Source organism: Passer domesticus, chromosome 22 (genome assembly GCF_036417665.1).
Source record: "Passer domesticus isolate bPasDom1 chromosome 22, bPasDom1.hap1, whole genome shotgun sequence".
In the NCBI taxonomy this organism is placed as follows: domain Eukaryota; kingdom Metazoa; phylum Chordata; class Aves; order Passeriformes; family Passeridae; genus Passer; species Passer domesticus.
Window position 1 is genome coordinate 4,791,077 of NC_087495.1, and position 26,622 is coordinate 4,817,698.

The window sequence follows — 26,622 nt, forward strand, 5'->3', positions numbered from 1 at the left end:
CCATCCATCCATCCAACATCCATCCATCCATCCATCATCCATCCATTCATCCATCCATCCATCATCCATCCATCCATCATCCATCCATCCATCATCCATCCATCATCCATCCATCCATCCATCCATCCATCCATCCATCCATCATCCATCCATCCATCCATCCATCCATCATCCATCCATTCATCCATCCATCCATCATCCATCCATCCATCATCCATCCATTCATCCATCCATCCATCATCCATCCATCCATCATCCATCCATCCATCATCCATCCATCCATCCATCCATCCATCCATCCATCCATCCATCCATCCATCCAATCCATCCATCCTTGTCCTGCTGAGGGAAGCTCGCAGCTCCATGCTGAGACAAGCGCAATTTTGGGTGGCAGGAAGCTCCTGGCTGCCCCAGCGAGAGTGTTCTGGGTACAGAAAGAGGCCTTTGCAGTCAAGTGTCTCGTTAAGGGCTGTCAAATCATGGATTTCATCCTTTAAATACTTTCTTGTCCCCACAAAACCCACAAAGGCTCCGATGATGACCGGCAGCGCTGAGCTGGAGCTCCACGATTCCCCCACAATTGTGCCAAGGGTTAGCTGTTACCTGGGGCTGTGACTCAGGAGGGCACAAAAATGGCTTAAAACCCCTTTCCTGTGCCCAGCTCTCAGCTGGTGCTCTGCAGCTCCCTTGTGCAGGATCCTTTTGTTGTGCCTTTGTTCCGAGGGCTGCTGAGAGAGGGAGAAAAGGAGCAGCCGCTTCCACTGCGAGGGAAACAGAACAAAGAGAGGCCTTGGGCGTCCTGAAATTACCTCTTTCTTTATCAGAACCACATGGGCAGGAGGCAGGAAGCTGACATCTCCAGGTCCTTCTCCACTGTTTCAGCAGAGGGATGCAGGCCAGGCCGAGGCTGAGGGCTTTAATGGGAGCCAATTGCTTTTGTTGGCCTGAGGAGCAGGGAGATGGTCTGGATTAACACACAACATGTTTCTGGAAGTTGTCTGAGGTCTGGAGAAATCAGTTAGGGATTACATGATGGAGCCCTGTTTGTATCAGGAGAACTTCAAATGGAGAAATCTCAGTGATAGGGGTGATATAATGAACAGAAGGACCATGCCAGGAGGTTTGTGTGGGCTTGAGCTGTGTGTGCAGGGACCACGTGTGCTTGGTGGGGCTTTCCACTTTGCAGACACCTCGCACATTTTAGGGAATTTGAACTTTTCTTTGCCCAGTCACACATTTTTCAGCCTTTTCTTAGAATTGCTGGGGGTTTGTGTGGTGCTGCAGAAGAACATCCTGCTCAGTTCTAGTCACAGCTGCTCACAGTCACTTTTAGGGTATCAGCTCGCTGCTTCTGGTGGCAAATCACTTGTGTCTGAAGGAAAGGTGAGAGGGAGGAAAGAGGAGAAGTGAGAAGAGAGAGAAGAAGTCAGAAGGGCAGCTGGAGAGTGCAGAAATCAGATATTAAATAAATTCCTGTGTTAGGCTGCTGCTGCACAGATCCACTTCCCACGTGTAATCAGCAGCAAAAATCTCCTTTCCATCCCTCTTTATCCATTTCCCAGGCCTGAGAGGGTCAGAATCTGGGAGCAGCATCTTCCAGCAGCACTGCACTCCCCTCAGACAGCGGGGCTGGAAGGAACCTCCCTCTCTCAGACACTGAAATATCATCTGTGGAAAATCTGTCTGAGCTGTAATTACAAAAATCTGTGTGATGTACAGGATGACACTGGGCTTGGCAGCCTTGTCACAGAAATGTTAAGCTCGGCAGAGCATCTGGGAATGGAAATATTTTTAGAGTGGTTCTGTAAACAGAATAAAAACCCTGAGCAGTAATTAAAACAAGGCCAGCAGCGAGGTCTGCTGGCTGTGACTGCGAGGAGCCAGCTGAGGAGACCCAGCCTCACATGGGTTCTCTCTCCTGAAATCTTGCATGGAAGAACTCAGACTTTGGATTTTTTAGGAGTTTGCAAGGAGGCTGTTATTTGAACTTCAAATTAATCCGAATAACTGCATCCTGGGAGGTTATTTTAGACACAAGATGCATTGGCTTGTTCCATGTTGGCCCAGTGCTTTTCCCAGATGAAGGAATGTTTTGGCAGGCATCAGCATTGTTTGACTTGTTTTCTTTTTTTATTTTAACAAAAAGGCTCTCCAACAAGCACATTATTTATGGCTATTTTTGAATATATGTTATTAAACACTTAAATTTATTAGAATATTTTTAAATGACCACCCATCTCTGCTAGAGCTTGAGTAGTGTAACTCTGACCCAGAGCTTTTCAGGAACGTTAAGTATTTCTTGTTTCCTTCCAAATGGATTAAAGGAAACAATGCCAGCACAACTAACATAAACCCCAAGTTCTTGCTCCAGCCTTATGATTTGTATGGCAAAATCTTGACCCTGTCAAGCTGCTTTTATTCCCCCAAATGTTGTTTAGCTAATTAGAGACATAAAATGAGAAGTTGAGTTATTTTAACGTTTGGAATGAGAGTGATCCTCAGCTCTGAGTTAAAGCATTTTTTTTTTTTACAGGGGAAGGGTGTGCAGAAAAAAATGAATTTTTTTTTGCCTTTATTTTTGTCCTGAGCCAAATATTTGTTTTCACTAATGTATAAGAGCAAGAATCCAACTTGCCTTGGGATTCAGAGGTGTGTTGCAAGCAGAGATTTCTGCTGGCAGCTGCTTTCCAGGCTCTCCTGCTTCCAGAGCTCTGGAAGTTGTGGAGGGCCCTGTGATCACCTGAAGGATCAGTCTGAGGAGAGATGGTTTTCATTAGAGATATTTTTAGCTTTTCTATAAGATTCCTCTGAGCCAGCACATTAGTTTATTCTGGAGTTTGAAAAATAGGTCAGAAACGTGTGAGGCCAGAGCTGATCGTTCTGCTCAGCTTAGGGGAGCCAGGGCTGGGTTTCCATCCTGGGCCAGGGCCAGCTCCAGCCATGTTCCACCAGCCCCGTGGGTTGTGACACTTTGGTGGCTCCTGAGAGACAGAACAGGGGTTTAAAGGCAAATTTCCCAATTTTCATAAGAGACAGCTCTGGAGGAGCTCAGTGCATGAGGAGTTGGGTGGGTTAGCTCAGGAGACATCCAGTGCTCCAAGAGGGGACTTGTATGGCTTTGGAGGCATGTCAGCATCCCCCAATGACTTCTGTACCAGAGGCCATCAATCCAGCTCCAGAAAGTCCTTCCCTGTTTAGTTTCCCAGCTCAAATTCCTCCTGGATCTGATGTTGATGGTCCTGGAGAGCAGCAATGAAAACAAAGCTTCTGACATTGCCCTGGCTGCTCACAAGGTGCTCCCATCCCAGTTAAACACCCCTCTGTCTGCTGATCCTGCAGAGACATCCCAGTTACAGGAACAGGAGGAGGCTGTTCCCAGGCTGATTAATGATAGCAGGCTTGTGAGGAGTCCACGTGCTCTCCACGGGGTCTGTTTTGTGCTGTAGCCCAGGCAAAACCTTCTGTTTCCTGCCTGCTTGGAATCTGCTTGTGCAAGGCCACACAGAAGAGCTGTGGCACAGCCAGGAACTCCAGTTTTTGTCCTGAGCCAAATGTTTGCTTTCACTCATGTACGAGAGCAAGGACCCAACTTGCCCTGGGATTCAGAGGTGTGTTACAAGCAGAGATTTCTGCTGGCAGCTGCTTTCCAGGCTCTCCTGCTTCCAGAGCTCTGGAGGTTATGGAGGGCACTGTGATCACCTGAAGGATCAGTCTGGGGAGAGATGGTCATGGGATCTGTTTTGTGCTGTAGCTCAGGCAAAACCTTCTGTTGCCTGGCTTCTTGGAATCTGTTGGGCTCCTTGTGCAAGGCCACACAGAAGAGCTGTGGCACGGCCAGGAACTCCAGTTTGGAAGCTCAATTCCCAGTCCTGCCTGCACTGAGGATGAAACCAGAGCTCCTGCTGCTGTGTCTCCATGTGCTCTGTCTGGGTGACACCGCTGCTCACAGCAGCAGGGACCCCACATGCCCCAGGTTCCACACTGAAATCTCCTGCTCAGAGCCCTGAGCTGGGGGTTGTTACACCTGGCCCAGGTATGGACACACAGGATGCATCTTAAAACATTTTCCCCTGAGTGTTCCCACAACTGGCAGCACCTGCTGGGCCTCGGTGACTTTTGCACATCCCAGAGCCAGAAACTCAGTTTTTTTACAGGAAAACCTGCATGTGCCTCAGCACAACTCTCTGAGCAGTAATGGCTTGAGGCAGCTGTGCCACTGCACCTGCAGGGACTGTCCTGGGACTAAAGGATGGGAATTCCAGGAGCAGCACAGAGCCTGGCTGCTGACACGGCGCCCTTTGAGAGGGCGGATGCCTGGCAGGAAACCTGCTTCCCTCCCATGTAGTGCAGGACAGGACCTGACCCAGCTCCCTGTGTCCTGGAATCACCTTCAGGGAGACCCCTGGAGCCTCTTATGGTGTGAAAGAATAATTTTAAAGGGAGATTTAGGCTGAGCATTAGGGGGAAGTTCTTCCCCAAAAGGGGGATCAGGCATTGGCTGTCCAAGGAGGTGGTGGGGTCACCAGCTTTTATTCTGCCCAGCACTGCTGAGCTGATCTTGCCTTGAAAGAGCAGGATGCCCACCTGGCACGGTGCTGGGTGGCCTCTCCTGCACTGCCCACAGGTTTTGCAGCAGATTCTCCCACTTAATACCCTCCTTGCTCATCAAGTTGGCCACGAACTTGTCACTGAATGTGCTCCAGTCTTCAATTCACACCAGCTTTAAGGGTGGGCAGTCTGCCCTGGCCCTGTGTGAGAGGTGCCCTTCACACATGCAGGTGCCAAACCTGTGTCCCTGTGTCCCCAGGTGCCACCCAAATGTCACCGTCATATTTGCTTAAAAATCATTTGCCAGGATTTTTTCTCCTGAGAAGCTGAGAAGCCTCAGAGGAAAAGAAAAACAGTAATTATCTGCTGGTGTGGAATGCAACAGGTGCATCTTTGACTGGTCCATGTGAGTTGTTTTCACTTGATGCCCAATCATGGTCCAGCTGTGTCGAGGTTCTGAGAGTCACGGGTTTTTATTATTCATTCCTTTCTGGCTTTCTGTCTGTATCATTTCTCTGTTCTTTTTAGTATAGCTTGAGTATAGCATATATAATATAATATAATATAATATAATATAATATAATATAATATAATATAATATAATATAATATAATATAATATAATATAATATAATATAATATAATATAATATAATATAATATAATATAATATAATATAATATAATATAATATCAGCCTTCCGAAACATGGAGTCAAGATTCTCATACCTTCCCTCATCCTGGGGACCCTCAAACATGACAACCCAAAGTCCTTTTGTGCCAAACTTTGTGTCTCTTTGCCCTGCAGCTCTGAACTCGTGTGCCCTGAACAACGGTGGCTGCGAGCACGACTGTGTGCAGGTGACCCTGGCCCAGCACCGCTGCCAGTGCAGGCACAACCACCAGCTGCATGAGGATGGCAAACGCTGCATCCGTGAGTCCTGGGGGGCTGGGGAGCCAGGGATTCCAGCTGGGAGCTGTGGGAATGGGGATGCTCAGATGTCCAGCAGATCAGACTGGGGGATTTCCAGTAAAAACTCTGTGTGTTTTGTTGTCATGGACATATCCTGTGGTTTGTTCCAAGGGATGGGAAGAGCTGGAGGAGCTGTAGCCAACAAAAATGAAATTGTATGAAGGCACAGGCTGCTGTGGGAGGGGAGGGACAGCAAAGTGTGGCAGTGGGGTGGGATCTTCTCCCTGTCTGGCTGACCTGCTCCTGGCTCAGGAGGGAGAGAAGCTGAAGGGGACAGAACGCAAGGTTGTTCTCGTTCATGGCAGTCGGCATTAAAAAGGCAGGAAGGAGGGAAGTCCTGAGCTGTGAAGTTGCTACAGCAAAAGAAACAACTGGGATGTAAAAAAACAACAGTCAGAGAGGTTTGGAGCATCTGTCCTGGTCCTGGGGCAGGTCAGATATTGGGAAAACTCTGGTTAGCAGTATTTGGAGCAAGCTGCCAGCACTTGCTGTGTAATCTCTGCAGAGGGACGTGCCTGTGCCAAGCTTCTCTGGCAGGGTTTTACCCAGCTTGATGCCAGCCTTGTGCAGCATCTCACAGCGTGTACATCCTCCCGAACGGGCGGAGCAGGGATTTTCTGCCTGGCATTCTCACAGGCTGCTGCGTGCAGGATCTGTGTGGGGTGACGTGGCTCTGTGCTCTGCCTGCAGTGAGGAACCCGTGCTCGGACAGGAACGGGGGCTGCATGCACCGCTGCCACAGCCACCGCGGCCGCGCCCGCTGCGAGTGCCACCCCGGCTACCTGCTGGCCCCTGATGGCAAGGCCTGCCAAGGTGAGTGCCCTGCAGAGCTCCCCTGCAGGAAAAGCTCTGGGTCTGATGGGCCAGGGCGTGCTCAGTGGGAACAGAGTGGAGGGAAGGACATGCCTCTTGTATTTGCGGGGTTCCCAGACGAAGGAAGGAATGAGGGATCTGACTCCATGTTCTTAGAAGGATAATTTATTGTTTTATTATCTGTATTATATTAAAGAATACTAAACTATACTAAAGGATACAGAAAGGATACAGACAGAAGGCTGAAAAGATACTAATGAAAAACTTCAGAGTCCCGACACAGCTTGACCCTGATTGGCCATTAAGTCAAAACAATTCACATGAAACCAATGAAACAACCACCTGTTGGATAAACAATCTCCAACCACAATCCAAAGCAGCAAAACACAGGAGAAACAAATGAGATAATATTGTTTTCCTTTTCCTCTGAGGCTTCTCAGCTTCCCAGGAGAGGAATCCTGGGCAAAGGGATTTTTCCAGAAAATCCCAGACTGCCACACATGCCTTCCCTTGGGTGGCTCAGGTGATGTCTGTGCAAGAGTCCTTCTGGTGCTGTCTGCAACAACAGAGCTTCTCCAGGGGAGATTTAGGCTGGGCATTAAGGGGAAGTTCTTCCCTGAAAGGGGGATCAGGCGTTGGAATGGGCTGTCCAAGGAGGTGGTGGAGTCACCATCTTTTATTCTTTATTTAAGAATAAACTGGATGTGGCACTGAGTGCTGTGGTCTGGTGACAAGGTAGTTTTAGGTCAAAGGTTGGACTCGATTGTCTCAAAGACCTTTTCCAGCCTAATTGATTTTGTGATTCTGTGAATGTCCCACTGTCATGTCCTCATCTCCTGGGAAGCTTTACAGCAATTCCAAACTCTTAACTCTGTGTCTTTATTGGTCTGCACCCCAACGAAGAGTTCAGGCTGCAAGAAACCAATGCCGAACTCAAATACCATAACAACAGTTCTTTGGAAGGATGTTTAAAGTTCAGCCTACTTATCTTGGGCTTTCTCCTTCTCCCAGATGTGAACGAGTGCCTGACAGGGCTGGCCATGTGTGCACACCAGTGCCTCAACACCCGGGGCTCCTTCAAGTGCACCTGTAACCCGGGCTACGAGCTGGGGGCGGATGGCAAGCGCTGCTACCGTGAGTACTGCGGGCTCAGCTGTCATGTCTTCATTTCTTTTCTGCCAGAGTCAGGATTAAATGTGTGAGATGGTATTTCGTGTTGGGACTCAGATGTTTATGAGCTCTTATCTATGTTACAGTTTCACAAACCTTGAGTTCTACAGCACTTCACTCTAACAAACCAAAAATGGAGCCCTCTCTCTTTCTACAAGGCCTTTTAAGGATCAACTGTCCAATTAAGAAATGACACCTCAATTATTTTTACTTTTAACCCAAAAACCAACCACCCATGGCCTGCAATGTGGACTTTTTTATCCAGTTATACAAAACCACCCAAACCCATGGAGGAGAAGATGAAGAACGTGAAGAAGAAGAAGGACCAGCCTCCACCCTAAAACCTCCATCTTGCTTTATATATCTCACTATATTCTAAACCCTTAAAACTCTCAGTTTTCCACCCTGTGACATTACACACTTCTATTCAAACTCCACATCCACAATCCCAGTTCCATCATTCCATTTTGGAAGCTTCTCTATAGCCCCAGGTCAATGCAGTGTTCTCTTGGGGGACAGTGCCTGTCAGCACAGAAAGTCTGAAATTCTCAGTGACCAGGCTTCCAACACTCAGCCCTGCCCAGCAGGACAGGGCACACCTGGGCTGCTGCAGGCCCATGTTTGTCACTGCCCTCTGGGAATCGCCAGGGCCAAGCTGTGGCAATCTCTGCTGAAGGATTTCACAAGCAGTTTTGAGGCTGTTTACTCCCCCACTAAGATAAAAATCTTGGTCTGGTCTTTAAAGTCACCACAAAGACACTTTAGCTGGTTAAGGCAATTGATTTGGAGCCATTTGGCTTCAAATAAGCCAACTTCTGCTCTTGGGGACTCTGCTGGACAGGCTCAGTCAGCTGCAGATGTGTCACTGGAGGAATTGAGCCAGAGAAGGGATCACATCTGCTCCCATCAAGGAAAGAAATAAGCTCTGTGATGCAAGAGTGAGCCAGACTGTCCTCACAGCTTCGTGCAGCTGCTGCACCCCAGCAGGGCCAGGCTGAGCCAGAGCCACCAGCCCCTGACAGATGACAGCCACGGTGGCAGTCCCAGTGCTGGCAGCTGGTGCTACTGGGAGCCATGAGGGTCCCCTTGTGCAGCTGCTGGAGCTTGGCAAGGCTGGGAGGGCAAGGCTTTGCAGGCCATAAACGGGTCCTGAAAGGCATCAAACAGAGCAATATGGGGCACCAGGATGATGACATGAGGCTGAAGAGCCTAAGTATGTGCACAGCTTTCTTCTTAGGGACACAGCCAGTCTCACACCATGACACTGACATTGCCCTGGGGTCGGCAAAGCAGCCTTTCCACAGGAAAGTTTTCTCCCTGCCCTTCCTGGCACGTTTCTTTTAATAACCCCGTTTTGTGCTGCTTTAGTAAGAAAAGGGAAGGGAGGGATGACAGTCACGTTGTGAAATCTGGAAAAAGTCTTCCACTGTGGCACAGCTTTTGTTTTTGACAAGCACAGATCCATTGGGAAGCATCAAGCTCCCTTTCTTTCATCCTCCTTGGTTCTGAATGCACGAAAAACTCAGCGCTCTTGAAGGCAGAAATTGTTTTCCTGAGGTTCAGGACTGAGTCAAAGCTCCATGAAACAAGTTCCTTTTAGTTTAAGAAAGCTTAATTAACTAGACAAGTTTACAGAAACCTTGCCAAGCTCGGATGATCTATGGCTGCAATTGATGTTTGCGCCGACCGCTTTTGACATGTCAGGAGCTAACGATTCTCGCTGTAGGCATCTGGATGTTTCCCTACTTAGCTGTGTTCTGCTGCTCCCATTTCTGCCTGGCACCAGAACAGCTCTGCTCTGAGGCTGAGCCAACTTCTGGTTGGCAGCACACGCTGCTGCTTGGCAGGAGTGGGAGCCTGTTCATCCCGGAGACTGTCCAGAGCCTGCTCCACAACCCCGTCCCTGAGAGGCTGCGTGAGATCCAGAGGTTTCTTTTTATACCCCACTTCCCAGCCCAGCAGTGGCCTCTGTGCTGAGCTATTTCCATCCTTTCCCACTGCAGATCCCCCTCCTGAGCAGGGATGCAGTGCCAGGAGCTGGTGGGGGCAGGCAGGGGCCAGCTGCGTGTGCAGATGTGTCCCACAGGATCCTAACCAGGCTGCCTTTTCCAGGGATAGAGATGGAGATTGTGAACAGCTGTGAAACCAACAATGGGGGCTGTTCCCACGTGTGCCACCACACCAGCTCTGGCCCAGTCTGCACCTGTAACTTTGGCTTCAGGCTGGAAGAGGACCAGAAGTCGTGCACTGGTAAGGAACAGGAAAAGGCCAGACCTTGATTTCCAAGCACATCCCAGGTAACGGTGAGGATCCCTCTTGGGATCATAGGTCAGGATCCCTCTTGGAATCTTAGGTCAGGATCCCTCTTGGCTACTGTGTATGTGCACTTCAAACAGGCTAAAGAGGATAGAAGCTGATGGAAAGTGAGAGCAGATGAAATGTTGCTCTGCTCAAAGATGTCCCCAAACTTCCCTCAGGATGCACTTGGACAGCAGTTGTGACTTGGACAGTAATTATGACTTCCAAACTAATTAGTTTTTCCCGGACGAAACTGCCCCAAGCAGGAGTCAGTCAGCTGGAATCACCCTGCTTGTTAGGACACCTGTAACCACAATCCCCAGCTGGGAATCACAATGAACTTCCCTCAAGGACTCAGGATTCCTCCCTGGATGGGGAGGATGCTCTGTTAACACAAAGCTCCCTGATTTCAGGAGGAACTCGAGAATTCTGGCTCAGCATTTGGCAGTAGATCAGTAAAAGCAGCTTACAGCTCCTGCCACCACTCTGCAGTGTATTAACACCCTTTGTTTCTCGTTTAGATATCAACGAGTGTGACACGGGCTCTCACTGCTGTCAGCAAGACTGTTACAATTACCCTGGGGGCTACGAGTGCTCCTGCCACGCCGGGTACAGGCTCAGCACGGATGGCTGTGGCTGTGATGGTGAGTGCCAACTTCAGAGGTACCAGCTTTAGAGGTGTCACAACATTGCTGCAAACCCGAGAGCCACAGAGTGTTCTGGTTTTCCTTTGCTGCTGCAGAGATCCTGTCCCCCTGTTCACCTCCCAGAGACCTTGCAGAGGTCCTGTCCCACTTCCCTGGCTCCAGGCAGGGCACAGAGGGACACACAGGGTCCCTCTACTTCTAATTTGCCTGTTGTCACCTTCCTCAGTTTGTTTAGTGGTGTTGGGCAGCTCAGTTCTAACCCCCATACTAAGCCCAGCCCAGCTGGAGAGGATTTTTGAACGCACCAAGGTCAGATTGGGCTAAGTCAGAGTGAGCTGGCCCAGGCTTGACCCCATTAATTCACACAAACCATTTGATGTTCAACCCCAAAGGGCAGCACTGCCCATCACTTTCACCCAAGGGATAAAGACAAATAACAATGTCTGTATAAAACACAGCCAAGATGGTGACGAATGAAGCTTTTAATTAGGAGAGCAAGAAATTGTCCTACCTGGTTGCCAACAGCCAGGCATTTCTTCCAGTTTCTCCCAGCTCCTACCAGTTTTCCTGCCAGCTTTCTGATGAGTCACCTTCTCAACAGAAAGAATGTGGGGAAAAATCCCCCTGATGATTGTTCTCACTTCCAAAGCTCTCAACATTTCCCAGGGGAAGGAGCCAAACACACCCACCTCTTCCTACACAATTAATAATGGATGGGAACTGAAGCCCAGCACATTTTTTTTTGTTGAAACCCAGGCACCCCTAATCCCTGAGGTGGTTTAACTCCATTTTTAGAGCTGATGGCTTCACATATTTAGCAGAGAGGATGCCACCAGCCTATTACTGCTGCATGGCCAGGCCCCTGTCACTGCTCCTGTCCCACTGGGGTGTCCCATGTTTTGTAGATGTGGATGAGTGCTCTGCAAACAACGGTGGGTGTGAACACACGTGCCAGAACCTGCCAGGCTCCTTCCAGTGTGGCTGTGACATTGGGCACAAGCTGGATGAAGACAGAAGGAGCTGCATCTGTAAGTGCCTCGTCCCAGCTGCCTCAGGCTGGGCAGTGGGTCCCTCCTGTGCCTCCTTAGCCCTGCACCTCACCTCTTTCAGCTCCTTCACAGCACCTGAGCAGTGGCAGTGCCTCAGCCCAGCCCTGGAAAGCTTTCCCAGACAGGAGCAGTCCTGTTCCAGCCTGGTTCACAGCACTGGCCAAAGAAGTGCAGGGAGTTCTGGCACAGTTCCCCCTCCAACAGCCTGGGGTGTTAAACACTGCCTCCATGCTCACACAGAGCCAGAGCCCCTTCCCCAGTCACCAGCCCCTACAGCTTTTCCTTGTAAGAAATAATGGAGGATTTATTTGTAGCAGTACAGAGATCTTGAGGTCACATACCTGACCTGGGCCCACTCTAGCCAAAAAAACCCTGAAAAAACAACCTGGAAAAGGTTCAGAGGTGTCAGAACAGGGTGAGATCAGTGCTGCAAACCTGAGAGCCACAGAGAGTTATGGCTGCAGAAGTTTTGTCCCCCTATTCACCTCCCAGAGATCTTGAAGAGGTCTTGTCCTACTGTTCCTGCTCCCTGAGACCTTGCAGAGGTCCTGTTCCCCTGTTCACCTCCCAGGGACCTTGCAGAAGTCCTGTCCCACTGTTCACCTCCCAGAGACCTTGCAGAGGTCCTGGGAGAGCTTTGAGGTGTCACAGCAACCTGGGAAAGATTTGGAGGTGTCAGAACAGGGTGAGATCAGTGCTGCAAACCCGAGAGCCACAGAGAGCTCTGGCTTCCCTTTGCTGCTGCAGAGGTCCTGTCCCACTGTTCACCTCCCAGGGACCTTGCAGAGGTCCTGTCCCCCTGTTCAGCTCCCAGAGATCTTGCAGAGGTCCTGTCCCACTGTTCACCTCCCAGGGACCTTGCAGAGGTCCTGTCCCCCTGTTCAGCTCCCAGAGATCTTGCAGAGGTCCTGTCCCCCTGTTCAGCTCCCAGAGATCTTGCAGAGGTCCTGTCCCACTGTTCACCTCCCAGAGAGCTTGCAGAGGTCCTGTCCCACTGTTCACCTGTCCCACTGTTCACCTGTCCCACTGTTCACCTCCCAGGGACCTTGCAGAGGTCCTGTCCTCCTGTCCCTGCTCCCTGAGACCTTGAAGAGGTCCTGTCCCACTGTTCACCTCCCAGGGACCTTACAGAGGTCCTGTCCTCCTGTCCCTGCTCCCAGGGACCTTGCAGAGGTCCTGTCCCCCTGTTCAGCTCCCAGGGGCTTTGCAGAGGTCCTGTCCCACTGTTCACCTCCCAGAGACCTTGCAGAGGTCCTGTCCCACTGTTCACCTCCCAGGGACCTCGCAGAGGTCCTGACCCACTGTCCCTGCTCCCAGAGACCTTGCAGAGGTCCTGTCCCCCTGTTCAGCTCCCAGGGGCTTTGCAGAGGTCCTGTCCCACTGTTCACCTCCCAGAGACCTTGCAGAGGTCCTGACCCACTGTCCCTGCTCCCAGAGACCTTGCAGAGGTCCTGTCCCCCTGTTCACCTCCCAGGGACCCCGTGTGGTTCCCGCTGTGACGCTGTCCCCTCTGTCCCTGCCCTGCAGCCCTCGAGGACACGGTGGAGGCCCTGGATGGCCGGCGCCCCGTCATCCGCCCCATCCCTCACGTGGCCATCCTGCGGGATGAGTTCACCCAGCTCTTCAGCGACGACTACGAGGAAGAGGAGGAGGAGCTGGAGGCACGGGGGGAGCACACGCTGTCAGAGAAATTCGGTGGGCATTGTGCAGCAGCGGTCGGTGTTGTGCCTTGCTTGGAGCTCTTCAGGAATGATGGTGCAGGCTGGGTTTAGTTGTTTGGTGAACACAGCAGGCCTGTTGAGTGCCTTTTCTGCGTTTAGCTCTGCTGCAGCCTCCACTTGGGGAGGCTCCAAACTGCCCCGGGTGCTGCAGCACCCTCAGGGAGGTTCTCATGCATGGTGCCTTGTGGTAATCACATATCTTCTGAACAGAGAGAGAGAGCTAGTTGTCTCCCAGAATTTTCCTGAGAAGCTGTGAGAAAGCTCAGAGAAAAGAATTAGAAACAATTCTTATCTCCATTTACTACACTTGTTGAGCCAGTGATGTGCAGAAAAGTGCACATGTGAACTGTGTTATGGAGATTATTTAGCAAAGGGTAGTTTCTTAATTGGACACTAGTGATGGTGCTTAGATTGATTGACCAATTAGGCCAAAGCTGTATCAGACTGTCTCTAAGGGCTATGGTGTATTATTCACATGCTCTCTGAACAGAGACAAGCTGTGAGAGAAGCAGAGAAAAGAATGATCAAAACAATTCTTATCTCATTTGCTGCTCCTGTGTTTGTGCCCATGTGGAATGTGTTCTGGAGACTGTTTACCTGAGGTGATTCCTGGATTGGATTCTGGTGATGGTGTTTGGATTCATTGACCAGTTGGATCCACGTGCGTGCTGGGACTCGGGCAGAGTCATGGGTTTGCTAGTTAGTGATAGTTTTTGTTGGCGTTATACAGTTATAGTATAATAAAGTGATTAATTAGCCCTCTGATATAATAGAATTCTATGCATCATTCTTCCTGCCCATTAGGAATCATAGCACCAATATTGCAGGCTTTTTAATAGTATAGTACAGTATAGCTTAATACAGCAATTAATCGGTGTTCTGCAATCATGGAGTCAATGCTAATTATTGCCCGTTCAGGGGACCATTACTGTGACAGTGCCTCTCGTTGCAGTCTGCCTGGAGCACACGTTTGGCCCCGAGTGCAGCCTGACCTGTGACGACTGCCAGAACGGAGCCACGTGCGGCGCCGAGGGCAGCGGCTGCCTCTGCCCCGCCGGCTGGGCTGGCCTGCTCTGCAACCAGAGTGAGTGCAGCTCTGCTCTGCTCTGCAGCCCTGCGAGGCTCTGCCTGAGCTGAGCCTCATCTCTCTCTCCCTCCCCAGCTTGCCCAGCCGGCACCTTTGGCATCAACTGCAGCCAGAGCTGCCGGTGCCAGAACGGTGGCACCTGTGACCCTGCCAGCGGCGCCTGCCGCTGCCCGCCCGGTGTGGCTGGAGAGCTCTGCCAGGATGGTGAGTCCAGCGTCCCCTCACCCTCTCTGTGGTGCTGGGGGCCATCCCTGCCCTCCTCCTGCTCCTCCTTCCTGGTGTCAGTGTCTTAGCAGAGATTTGTCACCGCTTGACGCGGTGCTGGATTTTCCCCAGCCAGCTCCCAGCACTGCGCCAGGAGTGGGCTGTTCCCAGAAAGCAGCACAGTCTGGGACACAGAGGACACAGTCTGGGACACAGAGGACAGCCTTGACCTCTCAGAGCCCTGTGGGTGGGTTATTTCTGTCCCAGCCAGCAGAGTTGCTGGTGACAGTGAGGGCAGAGCTGATGGGTGCCCTGGGGCACCACGAAGTGACATCCCCTGTGACACTGCACAGCTGATTTGGAGCTGGTGCAGGGAATCTGATCTCTCTCCCCCTGTAGGGCTTAAACCCTATGGCAGAAGTTGTTAAATGTCCAGAGCAGGAGCAAGGATATGGGAGAGGCCTTCAGAATGGTTTCAAAAGGATTTATTCTATGGAAGGGTCAGGGACCAAAGACAAAGAACAACAACAGTGTATAAGGGTTTTTAAACATGGGCAGTTTAAGGTGAGGGGATAAATCAGCAGCTAATTGGAGATATCCTGGGGAGGGGTAAAGGGCAGGGTTCACAAAAGCAACTTCCAATGAGGGATTTAGGGGAGGGGTTTGGGGCGATATTGAACTTTAGGGGATTTCTGAAAGGGAGTTCCAAGCAGGGGGTTGGCACCAGGTAGGATTGACAGGGAACTCAGGGCAGATCAGCAGCATCTTCCAGCTCTCTTGTTGAGCCATCCCAGTGAGAGCAGCTCCAACACATTCCTGCTCCATCTGAGTCCATCAGCTGCTGAGTCTTTTGTGGAAAAATGTCATTTTAAACAGCAAAAGGAGTGGTAAATGGCATTCTTCCCCCACAAAACAGTGCTACAGGTGTTCTGTCTCTGCACTCTAAGACCTTTGCAGTCCCTGTTCACTGCTCATCTGTGACTGGGAGCAGGGATCTCTATTTCATGGGGCATTCAGTGGCAGACACAGGAAAGAATGTCAAACCCACTATTTCCATGGTTAATTTCCATGGAAACCATGGAGGTATTTTCCACCCAAAGCATTGGAAAGCTGTGACAGCAATAGTTACCCAAAGTACCCAGAGTACCCAAAGGAGGTGTCACTGCTGGTGGTGCTCATTTCTTGCTCCCAAAGGGTTAAAATTTGGGGGACATAATTTGAAAACCAGAAAGAAGGAGACAATCAGAGATTCAGACAAAAGGACTTCAGTCACATGTTGGAAGCATATGGGAGCTATTACTGAAAGAGGAGAGTGAAGCAGAATGTAAATGAACACAAGAGATACCCCGACGTCTTCTTTCTTTAGGAAGGAGGTAGTTGAGAGGGACAGAGAGAAAACAGGAAGGTAAAATGAAAATAAACAATGCAGAATTGCTCTGTTGTCCCAAGGTGGCATTTCCTCTGCTCCTCTGTTCGTAGGGACAAGGCACGTGCTGCTGGGCAGCTGCTGGCCAGAGCACTCTGCTGACACAGCCTGTCTGCCATGTGCTTCCAATATCGAGATCTTTAGCATAACAGAGAAAAAACAATAATTTTATTCACTTAATAGTGCAAATATCCCTGTGGCTTTTCAACAGGAGCAGCCTCGTGGGTTGCTTTCTCACGGAGGAGAGCCTTGACCTCTCAGAGCCCTGTGGGTGGGTTATTTCTGTCCCAGCCAGCAGAGCTGCTGGTCAGTGAGGGCAGAGCTGATGGGTGCCCTGGAGCACCATGAAGTGACATCTCCTGTGACACTGCACAGCTGATTTGGAGCTGGTGCAGGGAATCTGATCTCTGTGCCCCTGGCTGTATCCCTTCCCTTGGCGCATCCCTGCTCCGGTTCCGAGAACTGAACACAGCTCTGATTCCGGTGTGTTTCTCTCAATTAAAACAACCTGCTGAAACTCATCTTCCCAGGAAACCTCTCTCTGTTACTAGGGTGCCCCAAGGGATTTTTCGGGAAGCACTGCAGGAAGAAGTGCAACTGTGCCAACCGGGGTCACTGCCACCGGATTTACGGCGCCTGTCTCTGCGATCCCGGCTTGTACGGCCGGTTCTGCCACCTGGGTAAGCTCGGATTATCCCTGAATTCCAGCCCTTCTGGCAAGGAGCTTTCTGCCCCTCGCTGACCAGCTCTCCCCTGTCCCTGCAGTGTGCCCCAAGTGGGCGTTTGGGGCCGGCTGCTCGGAGGAGTGCCAGTGCCTGCAGCGCAACTCGCGGGACTGCGACGCCAGGGACGGCTCCTGCCGCTGCAAGCCCGGCTACCGCGGCCAGCGCTGCCAGGACAGTGAGTGAGGCACAGGGAACCACTTCCAGATGGCGTGGAAAACACCTCCGAGGCCATCAAACCCAACCTGTGACCCAACACCACCTTGGCACCCAGACCGTGGCACTGAGTGCCGCATCCAGGCTTTTCTTAAACACCTCCAGGGATGGGGATGCCATCACCTCCCTGGGCAGTCCATTCCAATGCCCAGTCACCCTTTCTGGGAAGAATTTCTTCCTAAGGTCCAACCTAAACCTCCCCTGGTGCAGCTTAAGGCTGTGTCCTCTTGTTCCTGATCCCTCCTGGCAGGGAGTGATGAGGTCTGCCCTGAGCCTCCTCCTCTCCAGGCTCAACAACCCCAGCTGCCTCAGCTGCTCCTCACAGGATTTTTGTCCCAGACCCCTCACCACCCTTCTTGTCCTTCTCTGGACATGCTCCAGCCCCTCCATGTCCTTCCTAAATTGGGGGCCCAGAGCTGGACACAGCACTCGAGGTGCTGCCCAACCAGTGCTGAGCACAGGGGGAGAATCACTGCCCTGCTCCTGCTGGCCACACCATTCCTGATCCAGGCCAGGAGCCATTGGCCTTCCTGGCCACCTGGGCACAGTGCTGGCTCATGTCCAGCCTGCTGTCCATCAGTCCCTGCAGGTCCCTTTCTGTCCAGCCCCTCTGTCCCCAGCCTGTAGCACTGCAGGGGTTGTTGTGGCCAAAGTGCAGGACCCAGCACTTGGACTTGTTAAACCTCATATCCCTGGATGTGTCCCATCCATCCAGCCTGTCCAGGTACCCCTGCAGAGCCCTCCCTCCCTTCAGCAGACCCACACTCACACTGGTGTCATTCTGTCTCCACAAAGCACCCCCAGTCATCCCCCTTTCTCCTCCCATGGCCTTTTCCCCCCATTAATTTTCTCAGGGGAAAGCTCTGCTTGTTTTCCACCCTCCCAGACTGTCTCACCTCCTGCTCACTCAGCAGCACACCATGCTCACACTCAGCCACATTCAGTGGTCAGCAGGAGCTGTGTGGTGGGTGGGGACAGCTGTGACAGTGGGTGGTGGGACAGGTGTGACAGTGGGTGGTGGGACAGCTGTGACAGTGGATTGGTGGAGCTTGGAAGCGTGCTCAGCACCCAGGGGCAAGGAGTAATTTCAGAGCTTCTTTCTCTCCAATTCTGGCTGTTCACAGGCTGTGACCCTGGGTATTACGGGGATGGCTGCAGGAAGAAGTGCAGCTGCTCTCCAGGAGTGCCCTGTGACCCTGTCACCGGGGAGTGCCACAAGGAGTGTCCCCCTGGCTACCACGGCGAGCACTGCGACCAAGGTAAGGTGGGGCCCTGCAGGGCAGCTCTGTGTGTGCTGGAAACTCACCAGTCCTCAGCATTTTGTTTCACAAAACGACACAAAAGCACTTCCAGAACCCCCTGAGAGCCCCAGCCCATTGCAGATGATCTGATGGGTGGCCAGCAGAGACTTCAGGGGACACAGGAGCTGCCATCCACAGGTCTCTGTGAGACACTGCTGCCTGTTGAAAGTGGGAGAGAGAATTCCTGGGATAAGATTCAGAAAAGGAGAACAAGGTCTATCTTCATCCTGGACATCTCTGTGTGGGTAGACGGAGATCATTGGGATCTAATTATCTTTCCCTGGCCTTGATGTATTTTCCCTTCCAGGCAATCCCTGCCCAGCACAACCAGTATCACATTTTCTGCTCTGTTCTTTATTTTTCTTGAAACTCTGTTTCATCTGCAAGTGCAAAGGAGTATTTTACCTTTAATTTACATTAGAATTCAAACTTCTGCCTCTGTATGAACCTCCTAGAGCAGTTTTGTGCTCTTCCCAGTTGATGGGAAGGTGACTGAGCTGCCCAGCTCTGTGGATGTCTAACTGTGTCCAACACTCAGGCTCTGAGGGTGCAGATTTCAAGATCCTGGGGGTGGTTTGTGTGCCAGAGAGCTTCACTTTGGGCAGACAAAGGTGCTTTGAGAGAACCCAAAGGCAGTGAGTCATTGGCCCGAGGTGATGATTACAAAATATGAACACAGTGTTTGGAAAAGACTAAGTTCTGCCAACCACAGAGCTGAGTGGCAACTGAAAAATCAACCCACTGCTGCCCTTGTCAGGCTGGGGCCTCTTGAACCCCCTTCAGCTGGTTAGGACCTGCAGAAAATGCAAAAAGTTGGACACTTGGAGACAGACTGCAGCAGCAGCAGACTCTCCATGTAGAGGTTGGAAGTGGCCAGCATCTGGATTTGGACTGGAGCATCCCAGGGGCTTCTGCACTGACTGATGTTTAGCCAAGCACTGCTTCACCCCAGCCCAGAAGCTGCAACCATCAGCCTCACTGATCTGCCAGCAAAGGGTCGTGGTGCAGAGCCCCATCTCTGACAGAGCAAGAGCTGCAGAAAGCAGCAAAAATCCCAGTGCAATTGCTGACCACAGTGCTGGAAGGAGAGATGGGAGCAGCTCCTGCAGGGCCGTGCTCCCTGGCAGGGTCTGACAGCCCTGAGCCCCCCGTGGGGGGATGCTGTGGCCCCTGGAGCCCCTGGACCTTGTCAGGCTGGGTGCTCCCGCTCAGGATATTTTTAAAAAGGGTAAGAAAGGAGCTGAAGGCTGTAGGGGGGAGTCACAGGAAATAACACAAATATTTGTATAGAAATAGTAGGCTCTTGGCTGTTGTTCGGATCTGGAAATTATTAAAGGGTGAAGACAAACATCTGCCATCAATTAGCAAAGAGGAGGAATAACAAAAACTCCACTGTGTCACTGGAAATGGAGGCGCTGCGTTTCCTCCGCGGTTTGTCGGCGCTGGTGTGTTCCCCTCTGCTGAAGCTTTTCAGAACTTTGGCTTTGGTGAGCATGGAGCTCTCATGGGGGACTCAGAGAGGATTTAAGGATCTTTGCTCTGGAGCCCTCAGTTTGCATGTCACCAGCTCATTCCTAAATTGTGGCACGGGGTGCAAAGATCAAAGCGAGCTGGGATCAGCAGAACCACGCTGGCATCAGAGCAGAGGGAAGGAAAAGCACTTATTCCTCCTCTGGATGAGGATGTTCCTTCTTTCCATCTGTGTCCTGCTGCAAACCTGGCTGCTTCTTAAAATCCCGGTGCTCAGATCCTGGAGGCATTCAGCCAGGGAGGTAAAAACCCCCAGAGCACCTTGGAAAAGCCAAGGGTGGTTTGGTGTGGGGCTGTGACCCTGGTGTTCTGCACCCCAGCCCAGAGACAGCAGCGTGGCTTGGGCAGAGTCCTTGTCCAAGGACTGGAGATCTGTTTGGCCTCAGTTTTTGTGGGTGTAAGTGGTCACTCTTGCGTGAAGAAATACTTGTTGAAAGGACACACATCAGGCAGACAGACCAGGTGGTGGTGGCAGTGCTGGAGGTGACCAGAGTGGCTCACAGAGGGGTCACACCCAGGCTCAAAGAATCACTAATGTTGGGAAAGACCTCCAAGATCACCAAGTCCAACCTCTGAGCAAGCACCAAATGTTGGAAAAGATCTCCAAGATCACCAAGTCCAACCTTTGAGCAAACACCACTAAACCATGAGCACAGGTGGGAACCTCTCACAGACACCGAGGTTCCTTCAGCCTGCAGGGCCAGGTTGGTAAAATGCTCTTGAGTATCTTGGGGGGGATGTTCTGACCCTGCTGTTCTCCCACAGAGTGCCCTGAGGGGACATTTGGGCCAGGCTGTCAGCATCCCTGTGCCTGTGGAGAAGCATCCTGTGACAGGAGCATGGGGCAGTGCCACTGCCCACCTGGCTGGACAGGACACGACTGTGCCCAAGGTAAGCACGGGCAGCAGAGCCAACACTCAGGGACTTCAGTGTGGAGGGAGGGATTTAGGTGTAGACCTGTTGCTTTTCTTTTACTGAAACTCATTTTAAAAACACCCAATGCAGTTAGAATCGTCTTTATGGAAAAATAGAGAAAATTGCAACCTTTGATGGTGAGTCTTGAACAACACGAAAAAGATGAAGATGGTTTTTGTTGTTGCAGTCCTCAGTGTAGGAGAGGAACCTTTCTTTATTGATGCATGTTTTTCATTGCCTTCACCAGATTACTCTTTAACTGCTGGAGAACTAGAGAGTCTGAAATGGAAAGCTTTTGCATGATTCTGCAGTATTGCAGCAGCTGGAAGGAATTAGTCACATAGAGATGTCCTGCTCCTAAGAGTTTGGCTGAGCAATGAAACTACGTGTGCACAGTGCTTACCATACATTTCAAGCTGCCTTTTTTCCAGGCCCTGGAGCAGCTTAGGACCAGTTGGAGAAGGATTCCTGCCCTGGTTTTAGCAGTTTAGCCTTTTGCTCCTTCTTTGCAGCTCCCAGTGGGTCCCAGAGCAGTGACTGATGTGCTGTCCACGGTGTGACGGCAGCTGTGGAGCCCCTGTGCCAGCAGCACCATTTCCCACTGAGGAGCCCTTGGAGCTCCCTGCAAGTGGCTGCAAATCCAAAATTGGCATGAAAGTCCTGGAGTGAGCTCAGAATAGCACTTAGAGACAGGCAGGGCCGTGCTGTGCTCGCTGGTAGCCACGTGCTGTGAACAAAATCCACGTCTCGCATGAGCACAGCTCTGACGGCCAGAGGGAGCCCAAAATGTCTCACATTTCCCTCTGCCACCTCAGCTCTGACCCTAGTGCTCTGTGTTCTCTGTCTGCTCACGCTCCAGCCTGCCCTGAGGGTCTCTGGGGGCCGGGCTGCCAGGAGATCTGCCCTGACTGTGCCAACAACGCCAGCTGTGACCGCGCCACCGGAGCCTGTCTGTGCCCACCTGGCTACACCGGGCAGCGCTGCCAGGATGGTGAGTGCAGCCTGGGCTGGGTCCCTCACCTCCAGCTGCAATGGGGGCATCTCAGCTGAGCTGGAGCATCCAGTGACCGACCAGGCACTGCCACGCTCAGCACATCTCTGTTCCTCACTCGCTGGGGTACAGCCTGGGGACTTCACAGCCCCTCTAGCCCCATCTCCCTTGCAGTGACTTCTGCAGCAGGAGAAAAGAAGGCAGAATGCTGAGCCCCTTGTCCCGTTCAGCACCTGCACTTGGGGTGTCAGAGCTGTGCTCTGCCAGAGCACCGTGGTACCCAACAGCTCCACCCGGGGCTGGGATTCCAGCAGCCACCTGCAGTCCCTCCTGTTTCCCTTGGCAGTGTGTCCACCCGGCTGGTTCGGCCCCGCCTGCCAGCTGAGCTGCAGCTGTGGCAACGAGGGACATTGCCACCCGGTGACGGGGACGTGCAGCTGCCCGCCCGGCTGGACGGGGCACCACTGCCAGCGAGGTACAGCCCCTGTGCTCTGCCACCCTCACTGCTGGGCCACTCTGGCCATGCCAAGCTGTGCTGCCACCTCCCCATTCTCATCTTCGTGCTGTGCCTCTGCCAGGGAAATCTCTCTGAAATCCTTTTGGTTTCTTTGCTGTCTGGTGCTGGCAGTGCTGCTGGCCTCTCTGCAGCTGTGCTTGTCATTGTGCCCAAGGGATGTTGTGCCTGCTGGTGAAGGCAGCACTATGCCCATGCCATGCTGTCTGGTACTCACCAGTGATGGCTCCTGCTGTGTTTTTCCAGCCTGTGACCTGGGGCGTTGGGGCCCTGACTGTGCCCACGCCTGCAACTGCAGCAACGGCGACGGCAGCTGCAGCGCCGAGAGCGGGCAGTGCCTGTGCGAGGCTGGCTACACGGGCACCCACTGTGAGCAGAGTGAGTGCTGCCCTGCCCTGCTTGCCCTCTCACACCCACCACGGCCTGCAGGGCTCCAGGGAAGGGCATTGCCCCAGCCCATCCCCTGCCCTGGCTGTGATGCTGATCCTGTGCCCAGGGTGATGTGGGTACGCACCTGTGAGGGGTGGGTTGGAACCCGCTGGTTGTGGGTTCAGCTGTCAGATATTTTTATTCCATTCCAGACAAGCTCCTGCCTTAGATAGCTTCTCTGGGACCCAGGAAAGGACAGACTCCTCAGTCTCATTTTTTTCAGAGTGCCCAGAAGGGTGGTTTGGGCAGAGCTGTCGGCACCAGTGCCAGTGTGACAATGGAGCCACCTGTGACCACGTCAGTGGGGCCTGTACCTGCAGCCCAGGCTGGCGAGGAACCTTCTGTGAGCACCGTGAGTACCTGACCCTGGGCACCAGGCCTCCATCCCAGAGGGTTTGTGCTCCCTGTCTGACTTTGTTATCCCGTTACAGCGAAGAGAATTCCTCAGGACGGCCATGGGGGGAGCAACAAGTCTGCAAGCTGCTGCCTCTGGTTTTATTTCTGGAGGAAAAAGGTCTAGGGGAAAAAAAAAAATAGGCTGTGAAAATGTAAATAATAGGTGACCCAGTGGTTGCACAGCTGCTGTGGTCACTTGAGTGTGTACATGTTGCACACAGGATCTTGAAGCAGCCTGTTGGAGAATCCCTGGATGCAGGGATCCAGCTCCCCCAGCAGCCTCTCCGTGGTCAGGAACCTCAAGCCATCACTCCTGATCCACCACTGCCCTCTCCTGTACCTGGAATGTCCACAGTGAACTTGCATCCAACATCTGCTGCCCTCAGCAGCCCTGTCACACTGGTGCAGCCTCACACTGGCCAAGGGACAGGCACCTTTTCCCACTGGGAGGGCTCCAGCTCTGCATTTTGTGTGGATTTCTCCTTTGTTTTTCCACAGCCTGCCCTGATGGATTTTATGGACTGGAGTGTCGACAAGCCTGTGACTGCCTGAATGGTGCCCACTGTGACCCTGTGACAGGACAGTGCCAGTGTCCCCCGGGCTGGACTGGTGCCCGCTGTGCCCAGGGTAGGTGTCTGTGCCCAGGGCAGGTGTCTGTGGGAGGTTCCCACCCTGCCCTCCATGGCACTCTGGAGCCAGGGCTTTCTCTGCTGCCAGGTCATGGGAACCAGAGTTCTGGGTTGTCCATTCCCTATTTGTGATTTTCTCTGTGTGCAGTTTAATTTAGGTTCAGACTGGGGGGCTCTGCCTGGGCATTTGTGGTTGGATGCAATGAGGGTTTGGGCAACCAGAAAAACTGCTTCCAAACAGATGAGGGATGCCAGGCCTGTAGGGCACATTATTTCCCTGTAACCCCACAAAACCCCCTCCCACAGCAGCCAGCCACCCCTGACACATCCTCTCCCAGCCCTTGGCAGGGTTGGCAGGAGCCTGGCTGCTGTGATTCCCACCCAGTGCCCACCACTCCTGCCTGCTGTGCTCCCCTGCAGCGTGCCCGGAGAACAGGTACGGCCAGAACTGCAGCCACACCTGCCACTGCTTCAACAACGCCACCTGCAGCCACATCAGCGGCCTCTGCCTCTGCTCCGAGGGGTGGACGGGACCCTCGTGCCAGCAAGGTAACCCTTCCCACCCCCCTGCTTCCCCTGCCAGCCCGGGGAAGGATGCCAGTCCTCGGGGTGGGCGAGGAATGGTGCCCACCTGTGTCGCTGTGTTCACGGTCCCAGGATGAGGGAAGACATGAATCTGACTCCATATTTCTTAGAAGGCTGATTTATTATATTGTGATATTATATTTTAAAAATTCTATACTAAAACTATACAAAAAAGAATAGAGAAATGATTTAATCAGAAGGCTGGGAAAGAAAAGGAATCAATAAAAACTCATGACAGAGTCCGACACAGCTGGCTGTAATTGGTCATCAAGTAAAAACAATCCACATGAGACCAATCAAAGATGCACCAGTTGGTAAACCAGACCACATTCCACAGCCATCAGATAGTTATTGTTTACATTTCTTTCCTGAGGCTTCTCAGGAGAAAAATCCTGGTGAAGGATTTTTCAGAAAATATGACAGTGACACACCTGAGAAGGTGACATACCTAAAGTTGTCATTGCCTCAAAATCAGTGTTGCTGTGTATCACACTGTCCACCCACAGCTCTGGCAGCTTGGCACAAGCCTCCAGAGCTGTGTCCTGATGGGGATGTCTGTCCTGTTTGTGCCTCAGCCTGCCCGGAGGGGTTTTATGGGAAGAACTGCCAGCAGCGCTGCCTCTGCCACAACGGCGGCACCTGCGACCCGGCCACGGGGACCTGCGCGTGTCCTGCGGGCTGGACAGGGCTGGCCTGCGAGCTGGGTGAGGAAACAGCTGGGAAACGGCTCTGGGGCACACAGGGCTTGGTTTGGAATGGTTTTTTGCCGGTTTTCAGCTTGCTTTTTCTACCTCTGTCGGGTCAGGATTCATTTGAGACAATAGTTCATGTTCAGGCTTAGATGTTTATTGTTTCTTATCAGTGTTACAGCCTCACAGCAGTGAGTTCTGGTAACAGTGAGGTTTTTTCACTAACAAGACACAAAATGGCCAACTACCTCTTGTTACGAGGTCTTTTAAGGCTAAACTGTCCAATTAAGAAATGACACCTAAATTATTTTCGCTTTTAACCCAATAACTGATCACTCAGAGTCCGCAATGCGGACTTCTCTGTCCAGTTACAAAATACCACCCAAACCCGTGGAGAAGAAGGAAGAAGGAGGTAAAGAAGGAGGAGCAGCCTCTTCTCTAAAACCTCCATCTTCCTTTATATATATTCCTATATTCTAAAACCTTAAACTCTAAGTTTTCCACCATGTGATATCATACACTTCTTATCAACTCCACACTCATAATCTCAATTCTATCAACCAATTTTGGAAGGCTTCTCCACGGCCTCAGGTCAAATGCAGTGTATTCTAGGGGGTCAGAGTCTGTCAGCACAAAAAATTCTCAGCACCCAGAACTCCACCAGTTTTCCTGTGGAGGTTGGAGGTGACGTGCGAGGGGTTGGGGCGCTGGGTCCTTCCTGTGTGTGCAGCGAGGGCAGGAGCTGGGAGGGTGGGCACCAGGGCAGTGTCTCACCCTGTGCCCCTGCCAGCCTGTGCCCAGGGGCAGCACGGCCCGGAGTGCCAGCAGCGCTGTGAGTGCCAGCACGGGGGGCTCTGTGACCGCCGCACCGGGCACTGCCTCTGCCAGCCCGGCTGGACCGGCGACAAGTGTGACACAGGTAAGTGGGGTGTCTGGGGCTGAGCTGGGCATCGTGGCTCTGCCAGCACCTGGAGGGTCTAGGGGCTGAAGCAAAGACAGAAAATTCAGATTTCAGCAAGCAGGGAGCTGGCAGTGCCATGGTTTTGGCTGTGCCCCTGTTTTGCTGTGCCCTTTCTTCTTCCATCGTATCACGGAGGGGTTTGGGTGGGAAGGGACCTTAAAGTTCATCCAGTTCCAGCCCACCCGGTTCCTGCTGTCTGAGGGCTGTACTGAAAGTGCTGGTGCACACCCAGAGCAGCCTGTGGTGGTGGGAGGGGGATGGCATTCCCAAAGGCACAGACCCCCAGGCAGCAGTGCAACTACAGGGAAAAAGCCCCAAAGTAACTTTTTTGTGCAACTTGTCCTCTCTGTTTTCATCCCTGAAGCTTGTCCAGAGGGGCTGTTTGGGGCACGCTGTGAGGAGCTCTGTGACTGTGGGGACAACGTCTCGTGCCACCACGTCACCGGTGCTTGTGACTGCCCCCCTGGCTGGAGGGGCCGGCGCTGTGAGAAAGGTGAGAAGCCCCCTGGGTGAAGGAAACATCAGCTGCTCCAGAGCCTGGGAAGAAGGAAACTTCATTTTTCATGGGAGTTACACGTTGTGGCAAAGTATTTTGAGGCTGTGACACAAGATGCTGCTGGGTTGGTTCGGCGCTGGGGCAGGAACCCCTCAGAAGAGGCTCTGATGGTTTCCAGGCATTAGCAACAACTTAAATCCAGGCAGAATGCCCATTTTCAGCTTCCTTTTTGCTCTGTTGAGGTCAGGATTGAAGGCACTTGAGACAATGGTTCACGTTCAGGCTCAGGTGTTTATTGTTTCTAATCTGTGTTAC

General features: G+C 52.1%; 1 protein-coding gene across 1 annotated transcript in view; it reads left to right on the top strand.

The window, feature by feature from the left end:
* The window catches only part of LOC135285027 (multiple epidermal growth factor-like domains protein 6), a 43,930-nt gene that overhangs the window by 10,744 nt on the left and 6,564 nt on the right, over positions 1 to 26,622 (top strand). The window contains exons 3-24 of the mRNA XM_064396947.1: positions 5,354 to 5,479; positions 6,209 to 6,331; positions 7,343 to 7,465; positions 9,614 to 9,751; positions 10,321 to 10,443; positions 11,352 to 11,474; positions 13,023 to 13,190; positions 14,169 to 14,300; positions 14,379 to 14,507; positions 16,485 to 16,613; positions 16,699 to 16,833; positions 17,996 to 18,130; positions 20,468 to 20,593; positions 21,477 to 21,608; positions 21,955 to 22,083; positions 22,369 to 22,500; positions 22,775 to 22,903; positions 23,446 to 23,574; positions 23,997 to 24,125; positions 24,737 to 24,865; positions 25,641 to 25,769; positions 26,176 to 26,304. Of these exons, the coding sequence (XP_064253017.1) occupies positions 5,354 to 5,479; positions 6,209 to 6,331; positions 7,343 to 7,465; positions 9,614 to 9,751; positions 10,321 to 10,443; positions 11,352 to 11,474; positions 13,023 to 13,190; positions 14,169 to 14,300; positions 14,379 to 14,507; positions 16,485 to 16,613; positions 16,699 to 16,833; positions 17,996 to 18,130; positions 20,468 to 20,593; positions 21,477 to 21,608; positions 21,955 to 22,083; positions 22,369 to 22,500; positions 22,775 to 22,903; positions 23,446 to 23,574; positions 23,997 to 24,125; positions 24,737 to 24,865; positions 25,641 to 25,769; positions 26,176 to 26,304 (2,877 nt within the window). The remainder of the gene's footprint in view (positions 1 to 5,353; positions 5,480 to 6,208; positions 6,332 to 7,342; positions 7,466 to 9,613; positions 9,752 to 10,320; positions 10,444 to 11,351; positions 11,475 to 13,022; positions 13,191 to 14,168; positions 14,301 to 14,378; positions 14,508 to 16,484; positions 16,614 to 16,698; positions 16,834 to 17,995; positions 18,131 to 20,467; positions 20,594 to 21,476; positions 21,609 to 21,954; positions 22,084 to 22,368; positions 22,501 to 22,774; positions 22,904 to 23,445; positions 23,575 to 23,996; positions 24,126 to 24,736; positions 24,866 to 25,640; positions 25,770 to 26,175; positions 26,305 to 26,622) is intronic.